At 41.1% G+C, this 21,454-nt stretch overlaps 1 protein-coding gene across 9 annotated transcripts in view; it reads right to left on the bottom strand.

The window, feature by feature from the left end:
• Positions 1 to 21,454, bottom strand: part of VAV3 (vav guanine nucleotide exchange factor 3) — a 266,286-nt gene that overhangs the window by 17,614 nt on the left and 227,218 nt on the right. For 8 of the 9 annotated variants that reach the window (XM_056523393.1, XM_056523395.1, XM_056523392.1 and 5 more), the window contains 5 exons: positions 16,014 to 16,150; positions 14,207 to 14,272; positions 13,355 to 13,392; positions 12,146 to 12,262; positions 10,129 to 10,216 (listed from right to left, as the gene is read on the bottom strand). In XM_056523393.1, coding sequence (XP_056379368.1) covers positions 10,129 to 10,216; positions 12,146 to 12,262; positions 13,355 to 13,392; positions 14,207 to 14,272; positions 16,014 to 16,150 — 446 coding nt within the window. The remainder of the gene's footprint in view (positions 1 to 10,128; positions 10,217 to 12,145; positions 12,263 to 13,354; positions 13,393 to 14,206; positions 14,273 to 16,013; positions 16,151 to 21,454) is intronic. The other variant, XM_056523396.1, reaches the window with a different exon arrangement.

Raw genomic sequence — 21,454 nt, 5'->3', positions numbered from 1 at the left:
AAGATACTGTTTTCTGCATCCCAATTCTGTCAGATGGTTCTCCAATACCTCGATCTCCAGCATTCTCCTTTCTTCTCCTAAATGTTCATCTAACCTGACTTTAAGGGGTTATCCAGAGACAAAACTTTATACGTTGCTGGAGGTAGGGTGAAAATAAAAACAAAAAACATACTCACCCTACCTCCTTCTGTGATATCATCCAGCCCCCCACAGCTCCTGCTATTTCCAGCTTTTAAGACGGGCACTTGTCTACAGCTCAGCCAATCACTGCAGCGGCATCCAGCCTCACTGAGCAGGCTACCACTGCAGAGAAGAGCTCGTCTCAGAAGTAGGTAGTATCTGGAGCCTCGGGGGACTGGATCATGTCACAGAGGGATCCTTAGGCGCCTGAGGTAGTTATGTTTTTTTTTTTCAGCCTGCCCCAGCAACATAAGTATTTTTTAGTCTCCAGATAACCCCAATATTTATTATATTTTCATAATATTTTTATTATTATGAAAAGTTTAGAAAAGTGTTCAGGCGCGTGTGTAGGCTGAGCCAACAAAGCGCCTGTCTGAACTAAAGCTGAACAGCATCGAGCAAGTTGGTTTTGGATTATAATAAATGCAAGTGTAATGTCCGTTTTTGTATTTTTATGTCCTGGGGTCTGTTCAGACATTGGTTTTTATGTCTGAGCAGTTCTTGTTCTAATTCTTTTTAGCCTTGGAAGAGTTAAGGTTCTCATCCTATTGCAGCTCGGGTGTGGCTTTAAAACCCTAGCTCTGCTGCACTCTGGTTGCTGGTGATTGAACTACTTTGACTATGTTTTATTATGCACCTTAGCTTTAGTGCTACTCTGTTCATGTCTGCTTAATCATGCACCTTGTATCTAATGTATATTGTGATATTTCTTAGTTTTTAACCACGGTTAATAGTCCTGTTTATTATAGATTTTAGTCTGTTACATTTGTCGTTTTTTTGGATTATTATATGTCCGTTCTGCTTTAACCTTTTCTTAGTCTGTGTTCACACTGTAGTATCCTGACCTGTGTTTCTCCACGTTGTGGAGTTTGGTGTTTTTGTATCCGTTTTTATTGAGTTCATGATTGCTGATCTTCAGAGTTTATAGTATATGCACTGATCATAGAGTAAATGAACACTGATCTAGTGTTTCCTCTGTGCTTTACCATTGGTCTATAGCAGTGGTCTTCAACCTGCGGACCTCCAGATGTTGCAAAACTACAACTCCCAGCATGCATGGACAGCCAACGGCTGTCTGTGCATGCTGGGAGTTATAGTTTTGCAACAACTGGAGGTCCACAGGTCGAAGACCACTGGTCTATAGTGTCCTCTGTACTTACTCACTGATCTGTGTCCTCTGAACTTTTATGTTAGTTATGAGTCCAGTGTGAACAGTGTTCTATGTTCCTGATCACTTTAGTGTTTATCATTCAGATCATCTGTTCAACCCCTGCATATTCTGGTTTCTGCTGTATACTCACTACATACCTAGTCTTGTTCATTTATTCATATCTGCCGTTTAACTTGGTACCGGTTTCTGAACTGTATGTTAGTACACTACATCCTGCCCTGTTTGCCTGTTTATATTCTGTCTGGTCATCTGCTTGTTTTCCTGTTATGTTTCTGGCCGGTGACCGACTATGTATATTATTATTTCTTTTTACGCCCACTGCGCTTTAGCTCAGGTAGGGACCGGCACTGTGGTTGTCAATCCGCCGTTTAGGGCAGATAGGGAAGTAGGCAGGGGTGTTTCTAGGGACAGCCTAGGGCTCACTCTCCCTGTCCACCCTCCCGGTCATGACAGCAAGCTGCAGAAAACCAAACACAGTGAATTTTTAACAACTAAACAATTTCAAGAATATTTCTTGTATAGTAATGAAATTTTAAGGGGTATTCCGGTGGAAAACTTTTTTTTTTTTTTTAAATCAACTAGTGTTTTCCACCAGAGTACCCCTTTAATGCATTTCCAAGCGGATTCCGGAAAAATAATCTACATTCCGCCGTGCGCATTGTGCAGCAGAATCCCACTGAAAACAATAGGAATCTTCCACAACGGAATTTTTTCACCGGATTCCGTTCAGAAATTCTGTTGTGTGAACATGGCCATACAATCGAGGTTTCATTTTAGTTTGCTTTTCTCTTCAAACTTTTTCCAACAATTATCATTTGGTTTTTAATTTGAATTGCAAATCCGACGAGGCCACATTAAAGATGGAAAAACAAAGTCTGACATGATTTATCTCAGTTTAGGATTTACAGAAACAATCTGAGGGTGTGTAAACTTTTTACACCCGCTGTTTATTCTAAAAGACTCCATACATACCAAACCAAAAAAAATATCTATATAGAGTTATATACAAGCCGTATATTTAAACTTTAAATGAACTAATTTATTCTTCTATTCCAATTATACGAATATATTGTTCTTTTATTGCTATGTTCTTGGGTTGTAAAACACTATAAAAAGCCATTACAAAGAGGCACAATTTGGAAAGTTTATGTGGAAAATTAAATCTCTTTCATTATAATGTCTCCTAAAAGTCAGCTCTGTTTCATTCATTTTAGCTAAAAAAACAATATATAAAAGACGGAAAGCACAACATTTTTTGCAGGTCATGAAGAAAGTGAATCATATCACACCGAGCATCTGTATTGTTTAAAGGGGTACTCCGCTGCTCAGCGTTTGGAACAAAATGTTTCGAACACTGGAACCGGCACCTAGAGCTCGTGACATCATAGCCCTGCCCCTCATGATGTCACGCCCCACTCCCTCAATGCAAGTCTATGGGAGGGGGCGTGGCAGCCTTCACGCCCCCTCCCATAGACTTGCATTGAGGGGGCGGGCGTGACATCATGAGGGGCGGGACTATGACGTCACAAGCTTCCGGCGCCGGCTTTAAGCATTCGGAACATTTTGTTCCAAATGCTGAGCAGCGAAGTACCCCTTTAAAACAAGTGAGAAACTCCTAGGCCACCCGCTGAAAACTGTACATGTATAAAGGACAAAGGTCATGTGCATATGGATAGCTGAAAAAAAACCAATGGCGGTGATGTACGGCATAATGGGCACCAACCCCTGGTGCATTATAATGTTTTAAACCCCAATTCACATTGATTTCTGTACAGCTTCACTAGATGGCCCCATCTGGTCAAGGTTGACGGAAACCGCTGCGAGAAAGTAAGTGAAACGCGTTGCTTGAGGGTAGGGTCACACGTAACAGATCCGCAGCTTATTTTACGTTGCAGTACGGCGGTGAGCTGACCCATTTTGTGCCTCCAGTTGTTGTCAACCCCCGTTCCCCCACTCCTGGCCTGCTTGCAGCGGCAATCCGCCGCTACGAGCATCCCCACAGGGGGCCTGCAAGTCGGCGAGTGCACTCTCACATCACGGAGCAGCCACGATGTCTGAGTACACTGCACATGCGCAGTGCGGCTGCTCTGCGATGTCAGAGTGCACTAGCTGACTCGCAGGCCCCCTGGGTGGCTGCTCGTTATGGCGTATTGCCACTGCAAGCTGGCCAGGGGCGAGGCAGGGGAACAGGGGGTGGTTGGAGGCACAAAATGGGTCTTGTCACCGGCGACCCTACGTGGGACCCTACCGTAACTCTTTTCTCAGCTCATTCTAATAATGGATGGAGGTCTGAGCACTGAGACCTGACTGATCAACACTTTTGATATGTCTCTGTGATATTAGAAGTGGAAAAATGAGTGGCAACCCAGCATCCTTTCATTGCATCTTGGTGTTTATTCAGACAGCATATACAGAGAAACAGTAGCATTTCGACCCATATACAAGTCAAAACGGCCCACACTTTGCACATGGGTTTACAGATCAGTAGCCCTCTCCCCTATACTTTACAGATCACTAGTCATCTCACTTGTACTTTTCAGATCAGTAGTCCTCTCCCTTATATTTTAGGCATCATTAGTCCTCTCCCTTATACTTTACATATCAGTAGTCCTCTCCCTTATACTTTACATATCAGTAGTCCTCTCCCCTATACTTTACAGATCAGTAGTCCTCTCCCTTATACATTACAGATCAGTAGTCCTCTCCCTTATACTTTACAGATCAGTAGTCCTCTCCCTTATACTTTACAGATCAGTAGTCCTCTCCCTTATACTTTACAGATCAGTAGTCCTCTCCCTTATACTTTACAGATCAGTAGTCCTCTCCCTTATATTTTACAGATCAGTAGTCCTCTCCCTTATACTTTACAGATCAGTAGTCCTCTCCCTTATATTTTAGGCGTCATTAGTCCTCTCCCTTATACATTACAGATCAGTAGTCCTCTCCCTTATACTTTACAGATCAGTAGTCCTCTCCCTTATACTTTACAGATCAGTAGTCCTCTCCCTTATACTTTACAGATCAGTAGTCCTCTCCCTTATACTTTACAGATCAGTAGTCCTCTCCCTTATACTTTACAGATCAGTAGTCCTCTCCCTTATACTTTACAGATCAGTAGTCCTCTCCCTTATACTTTACAGATCAGTAGTCCTCTCCCTTATATTTTAGGCATCATTAGTCCTCTACCTTATACATTACAGATCAGTAATCCTCTCCCCTATACTTTACAGATCAGTAGTCCTCTCCCTTATACTTTACAGATCAGTAGTCCTCTCCCTTATACTTTACAGATCAGTAGTCCTCTCCCCTATACTTTACAGATCAGTAGTCCTCTCCCTTATACTTTACAGATCAGTAGTCCTCTCCCTTATATTTTAGGCGTCATTAGTCCTCTCCCTTATACATTACAGATCAGTAGTCCTCTCCCTTATACTTTACAGATCAGTAGTCCTCTCCCTTATACTTTACAGATCAGTAGTCCTCTCCCTTATATTTTAGAGATTAGTAAACCTCTGTCCTATATGTTAGAGAACAATAGTCCTCTCCCTTATACTTTACAGATCAGTAGTCCTCTCCCTTATACATTACAGATCAGTAATCCTCTCCCTTATACTTTACAGATCAGTAGTCCTCTCCCCTATACTTTACAGATCAGTAGTCCTCTCCCTTATATTTTAGAGATTAGTAAACCTCTGTCCTATATGTTAGAGATCAATAGTCCTCTCCCTTATACTTTACAGATCATTAGTCCTCTACCTTATACTTTACATATCAGTAGTCCTCTCCCCTATACTTTACAGATCAGTAGTCCTCTCCCTTATACTTTACAGATCAGTAGTCCTCTCCCTTACACTTTACAGATCAGTAGTCCTCTCCCTTATACTTTACATATCAGTAGTCCTCTCCCCTATACTTTACAGATCAGTAGTCCTCTCCCTTATACTTTACATATCAGTAGTCCTCTCCCCTATACTTTACAGATCAGTAGTCCTCTCCCTTATACATTACAGATCAGTAGTCCTCTCCCTTATACTTTACATATCAGTAGTCCTCTCCCCTATACTTTACAGATCAGTAGTCCTCTCCCTTATACATTACAGATCAGTAGTCCTCTCCCTTATACTTTACAGATCAGTAGTCCTCTCCCTTATACTTTACAGATCAGTAGTCCTCTCCCTTATACATTACAGATCAGTAGTCCTCTCCCTTATACTTTACATATCAGTAGTCCTCTCCCCTATACTTTACAGATCAGTAGTCCTCTCCCCTATACTTTACAGATCAGTAGTCCTCTCCCTTATACTTTACAGATCAGTAGTCCTCTCCCTTATACTTTACAGATCAGTAGTCCTCTCCCCTATACTTTACAGATCAGTAGTCCTCTCCCTTATACATTACAGATCAGTAGTCCTCTCCCTTATACTTTACAGATCAGTAGTCCTCTCCCCTATACTTTACAGATCAGTAGTCCTCTCCCTTATATTTTAAAGATTAGTAAACCTCTGTCCTATATGTTGGAGATCAATAGTCCTCTCCCTTATACTTTACAAATCATTAGTCCTCTCCCTAATACTTTAGAGATCAGTAGTCCTCTTCCTTATATGTGAGAGATCAGTAATCCTCTCCTTTATATTTTAGAGATCAGTAGTCCTCTCCTCTCTCTTAGACTTTAGAGATCAGCAGACCTCTCCCTTATACTTTACTGATCAGTAGTCCCCTACTTTATGTTTTAGAGATCAGTAGTTCTCTCTCTTATATTTTAGAGATCAGTAGTCCTCTCTCTTATATTTAGAAATCAGTAGTCCTCTCCCTTATATTTTAGAGGTCAGTAGTCCTCTCCCTTATACTTTACAGATCAGTAATCATCTTCCTTATATTTAGGAGATCAGTAATCATCTCCGTTATATTTTAGAGATCAGTAGTCCTCTCCCTTATATTTTAGAGATCAGTAATCATCTCCCTTATATTCAGAGATCAGTAGTCATCTGCTTATATTTTATAGATCAGTAATCATCTCCCTCATATTTAGAGATCAGTAGTCCTCTCCCTTAGATTTTAGAGATCAGTAGTCCTCTCCCTTATATTTTAGAGATCAGTAATCATCTCCCTTATATTCAGAGATCAGTAGTCATCTGCTTATATTTTATAGATCAGTAATCATCTCCCTCATATTTAGAGATCAGTAGTCCTCTCCCTTAGATTTTAGAGATCAGTAGTCCTCTCCCTTATATTTTAGAGTTCATAGTCCTCTCCCTTAGGGTGCGTTCACACTCAGTAAAGTTCGAGGAATTGGAGCATAAAAATTCGGTACGAAAATATAAAAAAATTTCGCGCATAATTCTGGCGTAATTCTGGCGTAATTTGAGGTAAATTTGCACGTATTACGTGCCGATTACGTGAGAATTTTGCTCGCATTTTGAATGGATTTTGAGCTGATTTCGCGCTCATTTAGGTGCGGAAAACCTAGCGGAAAGAAGGGGAGGAGTGGAGGGGGAGGAGTGCTGTTGTGGGAGGTACAAATTCGGCCATTTAAAGAATTTGCGCTCAGTAGTGTGTGTGTTCTGCCTTGTGGCTTGCACATAAAATGGCTGCCAAGTAAAAAATGGGTTGGCCGAGGGGTGGAGAATAGGAGGAGATATATAATTTTTTTTTTCTCCTCTTAGATTTTCGCTTGATTTCCGCATTATTTCCGCTTGATTTCCTCGTACATTCCGTTCATTTTACGCTACAATACGCTTATTTTCCGCGCGTATTACGATCGAAATCAGCGCGAATTACACGCAAAATATTTTAGACCTGAAAATAATTTTTCCCATTGACTTCAATGCAATTCTGCTCGCGGATTCCGCATGAAGAATGAACATGTCCTTTCTTCAAGCGGAAAGGAATTCCGCTGCGGAATTCCGTGAGGGTAATTTCCGCAGTGTGAACTGAAGAGCGTAAAATATATTAAAGTCAATGGAAGGGGAAGATGTTCAATTGTCACTAGCGGAGAAATCAAGAGGAATTACGTGAGAAAGTTACTCTTGTGAATGCACCCTTATACTTTACATATCAGTAGTCCTCTCCCTTATATTTAGAGATCAGTCGTACTCTCCCTTATATTTAGAGATCAGTCGTCCTTTCCCTTATATTTTAGAGATCAGTCATCCTTTCCCTTATATTTTAGAGATCAGTAGTCCTCTCTCCTATACTTTACAGATCAGCCAAGAGCTGGGGGCCGCAGGTTGGACACCACAGAACTAGACAACTTGTTTTTTCAATAGAGCCAAAATTAAAACTTTTTGCGCTCATTTTAAATCCCCAAAATTTTTGGCAGAAAAATGCTCATAATGAGATTGTTAGACGGTTCAGGAGTTTATCGTAAAAATTTGCGCAAATGTAGCACCATTATGCAATTTGGGGCTTAGAATTTGGTTATTGGCTGTAAAAAACGCGGCAACAAACATGCCTTCCATTCTAAGTAAGCCCCATCAGATGGAATTTTTGGAACCCCATTTAAAAGTAAATAACTGTGGTTTGAAAATACTTGTATATTTGTTTTTTGCAATGTCAAGTTCAAATATGCAAAATATAACATTGGAAAAATAAAAAAGAATAAAAATGCCATTTTTTTTTCACATCATTACAAAGGTAACGTGAACTTTGCGCCAGAATTCTCATGTAGATGAGAAGCCTCTGAAAATGTCCTGTGATTCAGATTGAATCTGACACTGATCGCTTTTGCAGCAAATTGCAGCACATTGTGTAAACTTTTTTTTTTTTTTTTTTTAAACCTTAAAGGGTAACTCTCATTAAAACAAATTTTTGATATTGCACTCCTTATGGTAAATAAAAAATATTTCTAATGTACTTTGTTTAAAAAAAAAAAAAAAAAATGAAGTTTTCTATGTTTTATTTGTGCTTAAAAAAGCTCAAGAGCACATTACCCCCCATCTTATACACAGACTTTGGACCGAAGCCAAAACACAGGAAGTGCAGCCTGGAGTGCTGAGGGGGGTGTGTCCAGCCTCATCCAATCATAGCTCCTCTTACACTTAACTGCCATACGCTGTTGGTTGGACACACCCCCCTCAGCACTCCAGGCTGCACTTCCTGTGTTTTGGCTTCGGTCCAAAGTCTGTGTATAAGATGGGGGAAAATGTGCTCTTGAGCTTTTTTAAGCACAAATAAAACATAGAAAATTTAATTTTTTTTAAACAAAGTATATAAGAAATATTTTTTATTTACCATAAGGAGTGCAATAGCAAACATTTTTTTTATGAGAGTTCCCATTTAAGGACAAAGGGCGTACCTGTAAGCCCTCGTCCCGCTCCCCTTCTATGATGTGGGGTCCCCCCTCAGACACTGCGATCAAAGTTGATTGCGGCATCTTAAATAGAAGAAAATCTATCGGGTCAGCTTAGCAGAGCTGATCTGGACCACCGCGGTAAAACTTTAGCTTAGAGGACGGCGGGAGGGCCCTTACCTGCCTCCTCGTCGTCCGATTGTTGACTCGATGCTCCAGGATGCTTCAGCAGGCTGGAGCAATCGAGCACCAATAACACTGATCAATGCTATGCTATGGCATAGCATTAAACAGTGTATGCAATCAGAAGATTGCATGTTATAGTCCCCTATGGGGAATATAAAATGGAGTAAAAAAAGTAAAAAAAAAAAAAAAGTTAATAAATGTGAATTAACCCATCCCTAATAAAAGTTTGAATCCCTCCCTTTTCCCATAAAACATAATATATGTAAAAAAAATAAACATAAAAATTTGTGGTATCGCCGCATGGTAAATATCCGAACTATAAAAATATAACGTTAATTAAACCGCACGGTCAATAGCGCACAGGTAAAAAAAATTCCAAAGTCCAAAATTGCGTATTTTGGTTACTTTGTATTCTGTAAAAAAAAATGTATAGAAAGCAATCAAAAAGTCCCATCAAAACAAAATGGTACCAATAAAAACTTCAGATCACTGTGCAAAAAATGATCCCTTACACATCCCTGTATGCAGAAAAACAAAAAAGTTATAAGGGTCAGTAGATGACAATTTTAAACATAAAATTTTGGTGCATGTAGTTATATTTTTTAAAAGTAGTAACATAAAAGAAAACCTATATAAATTAGGTATCCTTGTAACCGTATGGACCTACAGAATAAAGATAAGGTGTCATTTGTACCGGAAAGTCCACTGCGTAGAATCGTGAGCCCCGAAAATTTACAAAATGGCGTTTTTTTTTTTTTTTTTTCTTTCTGGTTTCGCCATAGATTTTGTGGTGAAATGATTGATGTCATTACAAAGTAAAATTGGTTGCGTAAAAAACAAGCCCTGAATTTAGTCTGTAGGTGGAAAATTTAGGAGGAAAAAACAAAAGTGCAAAAAAAGAAAAAATGGCCCGGTCCTTAAGGGGTTAATGTACACATTTGAAAAATGTTGTGAGATTTTTACGCCACTTTCTACCTATTTTTGGAAAGTCTTGAATATGCCCTCCTACTGTGTCCTCTCTGGTGCCCAATAACAATGTCACATGGGCAGTGAAACATCAGATTTCCTAAACCAACACATACAAAACTACGAGAAACTTCCGCAACCTATAATCGATCCCAAAACATTTGAACTAATTCTCGTAACGTGATACATTGAAACCCTTTTGCCGATCTCTTTGGTTCACAAGTCGTACAGTCTTCGAGTTGAGGCCAGCTGCTTTTGGGCAGTAGGAGTTTAACAAACAATAGATCAGGGTGACATTTTTGTTTTTTTTCGCGAAGGAAACGGAATCAATGCTTACCATTAAACTTTTAAATTTCCTATTTTCTGCAATGCGAAAAAAGCCATCTCTGGTTAATATCTTGATGTGCTTCACTTCATTGTTGTACCTGCGGGCAAAGGCATAACTTCTGAATATAAATTTGCTTTTAATCAGCCATGGATCAATAATTACCTGCGGGCAGGGCCCGGAATAAGAGTAAACAGATTCATTGCCGAGGCTGCCAGTTTATTCCATCCACCACCGGCCATGACAACTCATTAACACGATAGATTTAGCCGGGTGAGGAAAAAGACGCTGTGTGTTTTTAAAAGATCGGGTAACAAGATCGTAATTATATCCAATTAGTCCTTTATATACGGCGCCATTAAATGCACATTATTTCTGGCTGCGGGCTACTTCCAATGGTAAGAGCAGTGTTTCCCAATCAGTTTGTGCCTCCAGCTGTTGCAACGCTACAACTCCAAGCCATATATGTCTAACCTGGTGTTTTCCAACCAGGATGCCTCCAGCTGTCCAAAACTACAACTCCTAGCATTCCCAGACAGCCGTGGTGCCAGTGACCGGACTGGAACTGCGGCGTTCTAAACACAAATGCTTGGAGTCACGCCTTGCCCCCTCGATTCATGTCTATGGAAGGGGGCGTGGTGGCTAGTTCATAGATGTCCCGTCTCCTCCCACAGATTTGAATGGAGGGGCGTGATGGCTGTGCACCAGATGACTGGGATGTCGCGCCGGAGATCGCGGGGGGGGTCCCAGAAGCCAGACCCCACAATCAGAAATTGTATCCCCTTTTGTTTGGATAACGGATAAGATTTTAGGAGTGGAGTACCCCTTTAAATAGAACTGATCTACAATGAGCTGTAATACCAGGCACCAGCCACTACCAAGTGTATGGCGCTGTGTCTGGTAAACAATGAAGGGACTCTGTTCTTGTTAACATTAGAAAATTAAAGGAGTAGTGCAGGGAAAAATAACTTATCCCCTATCCAAAGAATAGGGGATAAGTTATAGATCGCGGAGGGGTGCGACCGTTGGGGACTATGAGATACATGAAGGGGGCGTGTTGGCCGCCGCTCCGTGCGGGAGTTGGCACGCCCCCTTCCAGCTTACTGCCGGGGCCCCGTTCAGGAGATCGCAGGGGGAGGGGTCCCACCGCGATCTATAACTTATCTCCTATCCTATGAATAGGGGACAAGTTATCTTTCACTACAGAACTCCTTTAAAGGGGTGCTCCACTGGAAAACATTTTTTTTTAAATCAACTGGTGCCAGAAAGTTAAACAGATTTGTAAATTACTTCTATTAAAAACTCTTAATAATCCTTCTAGTACTTATCAGCTGCTGTATGATCCACAGGATTTTCTTTTTTAATTTCCTTTCTGTCTGACCACAGTGCCCTCTGCCGAGACCTCTGTCCATGTTAGGAACTGTCCAGAGAAGGAGAGGTTTGCTATGCGGATTTGCTCCTGCTCTGGACAGTTCCTAAAATGGACAGAGGTGTCAGCAGAGAGCACTGTGGTTAGACAGAAAGGAAATTCAAAAAGAAAATAATTTCCTGTGGAGCATTTAACAGCTGATAAGTACTGGAAGGATTAAGATTTTTTAATAGAAGTAATTTACACATCTGTTTAACTTTCTGGCACCAGTTGATTAATTTTTTTTTTTTTTCCCAGTGAACTACCCCTTTAATTATTACAATGGTGGAAGTCCAACCCCCCCTTTGCATGTTCTTCACTGTTTACCAGGCACAGCTCTGTGCATTTTGTAGTGTCTGGTATTACAGCTCACTACTTACTAGGGCAGTGTTTTCTAACCAGGGTGCCTCCAGCTGTTGCAAAACTACAACTCCCAGCATGCCCGGACAGCCTTCGGCTGTCCGGGCATGCTGGGAGCTGTAGTTTTGCAACAGTTGGAGGCATTCTGGTTAAGAAACATTGCACAAGGAAATTAGCAATAGCATATCCTTGCATTATGCTGGTCCAGTTACATTTTGTTAGTGAGTACACGCAAGTATCTTAGGTGTCCATAAGACTTACTTAATACTGATTGCATATTCCCTGATCTCCTTCGTTCTGTGTCGGATGAGGTAGGTACTGTTCTCTCTATTCATCAGCTCCACCTCGGCCTGCACCCTCTCCATAGCCCCCGCATACCTACAAAAGGTAAAGACATGCTATGTGTTACCACAAGAATCTATCTCAAAGCATTTAAAGGGGTACTCCCCTGGAAAACATTTTTTTTATTCAACTGGTGCCAGAAAGTTAAACAGTTTTGTAAATTACGTCTCTTTAAAAACCTAATCCTTCCAGTACTTATCAGCTGCTGTATGCTCCACAGGAAGTTCTTTTGTTTTTGAATTTCCGTTCTGTCTGACCACAGTGCTCTCTGCTGACACCTCTGTCCATGTCAGGAACTGTCCAGAGCAGCAGAGGTTTGATATGGGGATTTGCTCCTACTCTGGACAGTTCCTAAAATGGAAAGAGGTGTCAGCAGAGAACAGTGTGGTCCGACAGAAAGGAAAGTCAAAAAGAAAACAACTTCCTCTGGAGAATACAGCAGCTGATAGGAAGGGTTAAGATTTTTAAATAGAAGTAATTTACAAATCTGTAACTTTCTGACACGGATTAAAAAAAAAAATTCCACCGGAGTACCCCTTTAACCTCTTAAGGACGCAGGGCGTACGGGTATGCCCCAGTTCCCGAGTCCTTAAGGACTCAGGGCATACCTGTACGTTTAAACCATTCTCACAAGCGTTGAACGGGTTAAACCCCGTGGGTCCCGGTTGCTATGGGCAGCCAGAACCTACGGCTAATGCCGGGCACCACCGATCGGGCCGATGTCTGGAATTAACCCTTTAGATGCCGCAATCAAAGTTGAATTGCACGGTCGATGGCGTACATGTAAAAAAAATACCAATGTCGAAAATAGTGAATTTTAAGGGCTCAAGTCTGCCATGTTTTGTCCATTCCTAGTCTACAGTCTTCTTGGGGTGGAAATACAGAAGTACACCAAAAGTACACCAACAGACTTGTGTCTCGAAATTGAGTTGCTCTTATTAAATGGATTGTGGCTAGCTCCTAAAGTCCACCAAGTTTTGTCCATTCCTGGTCCAAAGTCTTCTTGGGTTAGATATACAGACGTACACCAAAAGATGAATTTTTGCTTCTCCATTCTAAACCAATTGATGACTACTTGTCTCCTGGCTGAGGTCAAAGAAGGGTAAAGACTGGACTTAAAGTACTCACCATGGCTGTCCCGAGTAATCTACTGGCTTTGGCATCTGCTGTGGAAGAAGAGATAAGTGACAATAAATGACGATCTTGACTTGAGATGTGTCCACCCTTACCTTCCACTAATTTTAATTAAGGATTTCAATTTTTTGTTATAATTCAAAGTCAATACATTGTCAGTTAACTAAAACAAAATGGAAGAGCGCTCCATAGCGTAAAACCGCCTATAGGTAATCCACCAATGTAAATAGGAACTCTTACCATAGGTTGGTGTGGACTCACACACAACAATGATCAGCGTGGATGAGCAATAAGCCTGATCTGCAGCCTCCCCAACCAAACGAGCAATAGCAGGTAAAGACTTCCAAGGAAGGAGTGGGGTTCAGCGGCGCTGATCAAGAGCAAGAGCGTCAGGCGGGATAAGAAGGTTTATTGGATAAAAGAATGCAACGCGTTTCACCGCGCTTGCGCGGTGAAACGCGTTGCATTCTTTTATCCAATAAACCTTCTTATCCCACCTGACGTGCTTGCTCTTGATCAGTGCCGCTGAACCCAACTCCTTCCTTGGAAGTCTTTACCTGCTAATACATTATCAGGACATGCTAGCAAAACCCGTGACAAGCTGCAATTTACACATAGACACATGTAGTATAAACAACTCCTTATAGAGTATCGTAAAATCGTTTTTTTTATTTTTTTATTTTGATAGTTGATCGTTTGATAGTTTTTACATTTTGATGAGTGAGTCTAGTCTTTTTATATAATCTAAAATACAAATTCTAGAGAGTTCTAGAGTAGGTATCTCTAATTCCACATTAGATTAGTATTAAAAAAAATAAAAATGTTAATAAGTATAATGATACTCACACATGGGCTTGGTTTTACTGCGTCACTCGGAAAATAGCCAAGTTCTCCTGTGGTAATATTTTTTCCCTAAAACATAATAATAATAATAATAAAAAAACTAGTTGATTTTATCCAAAATGGAACAAAAATCATATTAGAGCTATTAGAGAATTTTTTTTATACAGCAATTCGATTATAAAATTTACATTCTGCAATTCTTCAATGCATACTGCATCAGAATATAAATAAATATATACATAAAATGTACCTGTGTCTGTATATGTATATCCCCTAAGGTGTGAATTTACTCTAAATAAGAGCAAAGTTGGGAAAACCCCTATTTTTTTTTGGGGGGGGGGGGGGGGGGAGGGACCTGTTTCAGTGTGCAAATAATCTAAGACAGTGCTTCCAAACAATAGAATGTCCTTGGATTCACAGTTCCACAACGTTTCGGGTGAACGCCTGCTTGAAAAAATTGTTAATAAAGGGTCGTTCAATTAATTACAAGCGCTGCCTTAGATTATTTGCATTCTGATTGTTTAAAGGGAATGTGTCGTCAGAAAATGACGTATGGTTAAATCAAGACACATTTCTCATTTATGTAAATGGGACAGCTTTGGTCTATTGTTTCCTATGTCCATGGCGCTTGCTGTAAAGCATATCTCTAAATGCTATTAAAAACAGCACAGACAAGATGGCCACCCCCATATTAATGTAGAAAAAATACAATCAGAAAATAAAAGAAGATGTTTTAATATCTGCCTCAGTGGAAAAAAACAACTCTAGATGATACATTGCTTTTGAGAGAATCCTGGACCAGGTCCAATGAGGCATGTGACCCTATTATACATTGGAATCGTTCCTGTGCCAATTGTCTTATCTTATCTTATGGGGAGCACTGACTCTGTCCTGCTAGATAATAATGGGGAAAAGCAGAATCAGGAATGTTAAAGGGGTACTCCTTTGCTAGACATCTTATCTCTTATCCCTATCCAAAGGATAGGGGATAAGATGTCTGATCACGGGGTCCCGCTGCTGGAGACCCCACAATCTCCAGCAGCACCCAGTTTTCTAAACAAATGCTGGGTTCCTGCAGCAGTGGTCGTGATGTCCCGGCCACACCCCTTGTGACATTACGCCATGCCTCCTCCATGTCTATGGAAGGGGGGTGTCACCAACACGCCCCCTCCCATAGACATGAATGAAGGGGGTGTGGCATGAAGTCACAAGGGGTGTGGTCGTGATGTCAAGATCACGGCCTTCCACAAAATGTTCGGAACGCTGGAGCACCGGAGTACCCCTTTAATTTCAATGCCCAAACCTTTAGTTCTCAAGGGCTTACTCCCCCTCTTCCTATTCAGAACACAGGCACCCTCAGTAAAATCAAGAATGAATGTCTGTCAGTGAAGGACAGCTGTCAGCCAAACAAGTATTCAAACACCAGCTATTTAGTATATGGCCTCCTTAAACGGCAGCATCATTGGGCATCATGTGGTCTGATGAAGCCCTAGATAGCTGTAACTATGCTGTGGTCACTGGTGTCTATACCCGCCTCAGGTTTATGCAGTATCTGCACTGGGGAGCTTGCTCTACATACGGTGAGTGCCTCCTGCTTTTCTAAATCACAGATTACTTGGCAATCACAATCTCACTCTGTATTTCTGTAAGAAGAATCTGCCACTAGGGGGAGCCAATCTCTAGGATTATCTTCCTTAGGAGACACAATCACCACAGACTGCATCATCTTGTGGGCAAAATGCCAAGGATCCAAGATTTCTCCAAGTAATCTCATATTCTACGGTATCTTATTCAACTACCGCACACTTACCTGCCAAAACTGGCTGTGAGGATCAGCCCGTATTAACTCAATGGTGTCTCCAACCTGTATGGTGAGTGAAGGGCCATTACTGACCGGCGGTGCTGGGTAACCATTGTACGGCCTAATAACCTGCAACTTCGGTAAACCTGTAACATCAAAGATTAATACGAATGAAAGATTTTGAGAAAATGTTTTTCCGCCATAAACATTGGCAGGTATATAGATGACATATTTATCTTTTGCACACATTTTAGCACACCAATATTACAATGAAACAGGAGACTCTAGTGAAAATCGGGGTCGCCCATAGCAAGTGTTCAATTTAGAGTTCATGAAACCTCCTAATGTTTCATTGTCTGGCCTTGTTGCTTGATAGGCATATACTTCATGTGGATCTCAGCCCATGTGTTGATGATACAGACAGTTTAGCAATAACTATGTTGCAGTTGGTGTTTTGATGGCTGAACTGTAAGGCACATGTAATATGGATCCACAAAATATTCTGTCTGCATAGGTATGTTATTAATATTACATAAGTATATAGCAAACAAGAGCAGAAAAGTAGAACTGCACTCACCGCAGACTCTGTTCTCAGACGTATCCTCAAAGCATTGAGCGGATGAATGGGAAGTGGCTGCGGACACACCGGGGGCTCAGAGGCAACAGTCGTTTCATATGTCAAGCGAGACTGGAAGAAGTACAATTGTCGTACAAAATGGCTGTTGCCTCTGAGCCCCCCTGAATGTCCGCAGTATGTCCGCTACCACCTTCCTGCTGATCCGCCTAATGCATTGAGGATAATGCATTCTAATCCAAGCTAAGAACACCAGTTGCATAGAGTGCCGCTCTATTCTTCTTCTTTTGGTTGCTATATATTTACATACCCCTGTACTTAAACAGAGCATCACCATACAGGCATATACAAAGTTTTTTTCCTGGCCGATGACCCAGCATTACTCCAGTGTATCCCGCTGACAGTATACACAGATAGTGAGTGCCATCCCCTACTTCTGTTGTTACATAATATTACATAACTCAGGCTATGTTCACATGTTGCAGAATTACTGAGGATTTTCCATTCGGATTTGTAGCGAAGTAGATGAGATTTAGACAAATTTCATCCACAAGCTGCAGAATGTTTGACATTTTCTGTACAGAAATTGATCTGTGGTATAATTTGCTGTCAATATTCGCTGGTCATAAATCTTTGGCACTTCCATAGAGAATACATAGAGGGGGCATGTCGACCCTGCTCTCTGCACAGGGAGATTGGGGCGCAGTTCTGGACATCACATGGGTCCCAGCGGAAAGACTCCCCACGATCAGGCACTTATGCCCTACGGGATAGGTTATTGAGTGCTGGAACACCCCTTTAAGTGACTGACATTGTATAGAAGCTCTGCTCAGTGCACAGGACAAGGGAGTATGATCTTTGAGAAAAGTCCTTGCTTCTCTTCCTACATTGCATGGAGGGTCCGTCCAAGACCCCTCAACTGGACGTGGCAGGCTACACAATCAAAACGGTGGCAGCTACATCTCTATATAAACCCCGCAGCCTACAAACCTTATTTAATAAGATACTCTTTCATGTAGAAGAGAGAAATTAAAATGTAATTCAGTGGATAGTTCTACATCCCACATAATGCGGCATTAGTGTTCTTAGCCAATTGGGAAAACCTTATTTTCTCTAAGAATTTTTCCATTACTATAAAAATGCCAGGGCTAGTCCTCTGTACATTACTATAGGCAGAACGCGCTCACATTAGCAGGATAATTATTGCTAGACAAAAAGTCTCTAATAGGCAGAAAACACAGATGTTGTAAATGAATTTACGTTAAAATTAGTAAGCGTTTAGCACATTATAATGGAGCCCCGACTGATGTGCATTCAGGTATCTAAATTATCAATGCAGATGCTGCAGAGGTGTTTCCCAAGTGGTCTGAAAAAGTTACTCTATGCTACAGAATAGATATCAGCTAAAAGCTGGGTGCACAAAACTAATAATAGGAGATGACAAGGTGCAATGGCAGAGGGCTACGAGGTCACAGACACCACAAGACAGCACCATCTGCAGGGCTGTGGATTCAGTAGATAAATGTTCGGACTCCGACTCCGGAGTTTTCTGTACTTCCAACTCCGACTCCCCGACTCCTCTGTATTAATATGCAAATGTATTTTATACATTCGTTGAAGGAAAGAAAGGTAACATACCTGTCATTACCACAGGACTACTGGCTGGGAAGCCAACAGTCTACTGTATTGAACAGTTTGTGTGCTGATCTGCTGCTGAAGATGGGGCAGTGGGAGGATCAAGGAAGGGGCATTTATTATAAAACATGATTTCCCTAGTAGAATCCCATAGTCATGTTTAAAGGGGTACTCCGCCCCTAGACATCTTATCCCCGGGGTCCCGCTGCTGGCGACCTCCGAGATCGCTGCGGCACCGCGCTTTCATTACTACACAGAGTGAGTTCGGGGGACGGATACAGAGCGATACAGTGGACTGAGCAGCGTAATGTCATAGCTCCGCCCCTTGTGACCTCACGGCCCGCCCCCTTAATGCAAGTCTATGGCAGACCGCCACGCCCCCTCCCATAGACTTGTATTGAGGGGGCTGGCCGTGACATCACGAGGGGCAGAGCCATAACCTAACGGTGCTCCAACCCCTGTAACGCCCGTCATTACGCACAGAGAAAACTCGCTCTGTGCAGTAATGATAGCGCGGTGCCACAGCTGCAATCCCGGGGGTCCCCAGCAGCGGGACCCCGGCGATCTGACATCTTATGCCCTATCCTTTGGATAGGGGATAAGATGTCTAGGTGTGGAGTAACCCTTTAAGCTAACAATCGAGTTTACAAGTTTTTATAGCCTTAGCTAAATGGCAGCAGTTTTTCCAATGGTTTACAGCTTCAGTCTTGAACTAATGACCCTCCATTCCCTTCACTTATACAAGTGTCTCTAGTCCTGCAAAAAACATATTTCCTTAACCCCTTATCAGTGAGAGGCTAGGTTACCCATCGGTTCCCTGTAACAGCAGAACACAACACTATGGAAAGTATAAGTATTGCCGCTCCTAATTGTGCGTTGTGTTCCATATAGTGAAGCACATGAAAAGCTTCTTCACAGTCACATAACGTGTTCGTTTTGCGGTTACGTGAGGCACTGCATGCATTGGTCTTTATTCTTAAAGTAGAGAAGTCATTAATTATAACTTTTTGTGAATTGGGACATTTAAACTTGCTTTTTTTTAAATTTATTTATTTTTATTCCAATCTAAATTTAGTAGGAGTCGGAGTCAGAGTCGATGCATTGTTTGCTGACTCCGACTCCAGGTACCCAAAATTTCGTCCGACTCCGACTCCTCGACTCCGACTCAACAGCCCTGACCATCTGTATAAGAGTAGTCAGTTCATACTGTTTATGTTAAACTATTTATGTTTGAGCTTTATGGCCCGCTCATTGGAATTTGCACCTAAATTACAATATATAACCCATCCAAAACACAAGATGTGACCTAAAAGCAGCAATTTTGGTGTTTGGAATTCTTTGCATTTACTCCATTGACCACATGGGTTCAGAAATGTAATATTTTAACAGTTTGGACAACTCTGCATGTGGCAATATCACATAGTTTTATGTTGTTTTTTTTTTTTTTTTTTTTACAATGTTTTATTTGGAAACTGGGAAGAGTGGGAAGATTTACATTTTTTCTATTGTAAAAACATTTTTTTTCCTTTTTTTTTATTACACTTTTTGCCCAACCCACCCCCGGGCCTAATATAAGCAACAAGTTGATTGTTTATAATAGATCAAAGTACAGCAGTCCCTCTAGTTACAATATTAATTGGTTCCATGACAACCATTGTATGTTGAGACCATAACTCTATGGAAACCTGGTTATTGGTTCTGAAGCCCCAAAATGTCATCCAAAAATAGGAAAAAGTGAGGATTAAAGAAAAATGTGTAGATATACAGATAAAGCAAGTCCTTACATACATTCATGGTCGTAAATGTTGGCACCCCTGAAATTTTTAAAGAAAATGAAGTATTTCTCACAGAAAAGGATTGCAGTAACACATATTTTGCTATACACATGTTTATTCCCTTTGTGTGTATTGGAACTAAACCAAAAAAGGAGGAAAAAAAAGCAAATTGGACATAATGTCACCAAACTCCAAAAATGGTCTGGACAAAATTATTTGAAAATTTTGAATATTTTGAAATTTGTGGATAAATAAGATTGTTTCAAGCATGTGATGCTCCTTTAAACTCACCTGGGGCAAGTAACAGGTGTGGGCAATATAAAAATCACTTTTTTGGTTTAGTTCCAATACATACAAAAGGAATAAACATGTGTATAGCAAAGCATGTGTTACTGCAATCCTTTACTGTGAGAAATACTTAATTTTCTTGAAAAATTTCTAGGGTGCCAACATTTACGGCCATGACTGTATATAAGTAATTCTTAGCAAGGAACATCAGGGAGACTGAATACACTAATTCTCTTTAAGCTCTTGATTGTCATAATTTATGTAAGGATACACCTGCTTGAGGCTGAATATAAATATTTTAGTGGTACGACACAAAGTTCTATCACTACTAAACCACAAAGACCATGGAACTTACACTGATACTGCTTGCGGTCATTTCTACTGGGAAAGGTATTGTTCTGTATATAGTTACATAGTTAGAACGGTTGAAAAAAGTCACATGTCCATCAAACTGGACATAAGTGCGTAGTCATGAGTAAGGCTGTATGCAACAGAAACACGTCGGTCAATTACAGGGACCCTTAAAGGGGAATTCCAAGATTTTTTTCACTATGCTACAGGGCCTCTAAAGTTAGTAAAGTTCATAATATAGTGTCTGTACCTGTGTTTGTTGGCTGGTTTTGCAATTCTTAAGTGATGTTTGCCCAGATGTTCATTTTTAGCAGCAAACAAAATGAGTGTCGTTTCTGGATTTTCTCATGTTGCAGTGAGGCCTGAGACATTATATCACTATTCAGGGGTTGAAAGGGAGCCTGTCTGTGCATCAATGGGGTGCGTGACCGCTGGATGGGAGGGAGATCATTTTCTACATGCTGCAGGGAATTGTAGTTTCAAGCACAGCACGCATGAAAGGGAGCCTAGCTGTGCTACAATGGGTGAGGTGGTTGATGTGTTGGAGGGAGAAAAGTAACTTCACACAAACAAGGGATCCTGGGATATGTAATTAAAGAAAGGGAACTCCAACAGGAAATAGCCCTTTTCCAAAAGGAAAGCAGCAGCATTATGCTGGACTCACAACATAGCCATTTAGCCCCGAGACAAGCAAGGATCCTTCATAAGAATGTCCATTACTGTCTGGCAGGTAAGTACTAAAGTCCTTATGGTGGATAACCCCTTTAATACCATATGTTTTTAAACTTCCAACTGCATGCTGTATCTGAAACTTTTTTTTGGTGGAA

This window comes from Hyla sarda, chromosome 6, assembly GCF_029499605.1.
Source record: "Hyla sarda isolate aHylSar1 chromosome 6, aHylSar1.hap1, whole genome shotgun sequence".
Lineage (NCBI taxonomy): Eukaryota > Metazoa > Chordata > Amphibia > Anura > Hylidae > Hyla > Hyla sarda.
This window is presented reverse-complemented; position numbering and strand designations above follow the sequence as displayed.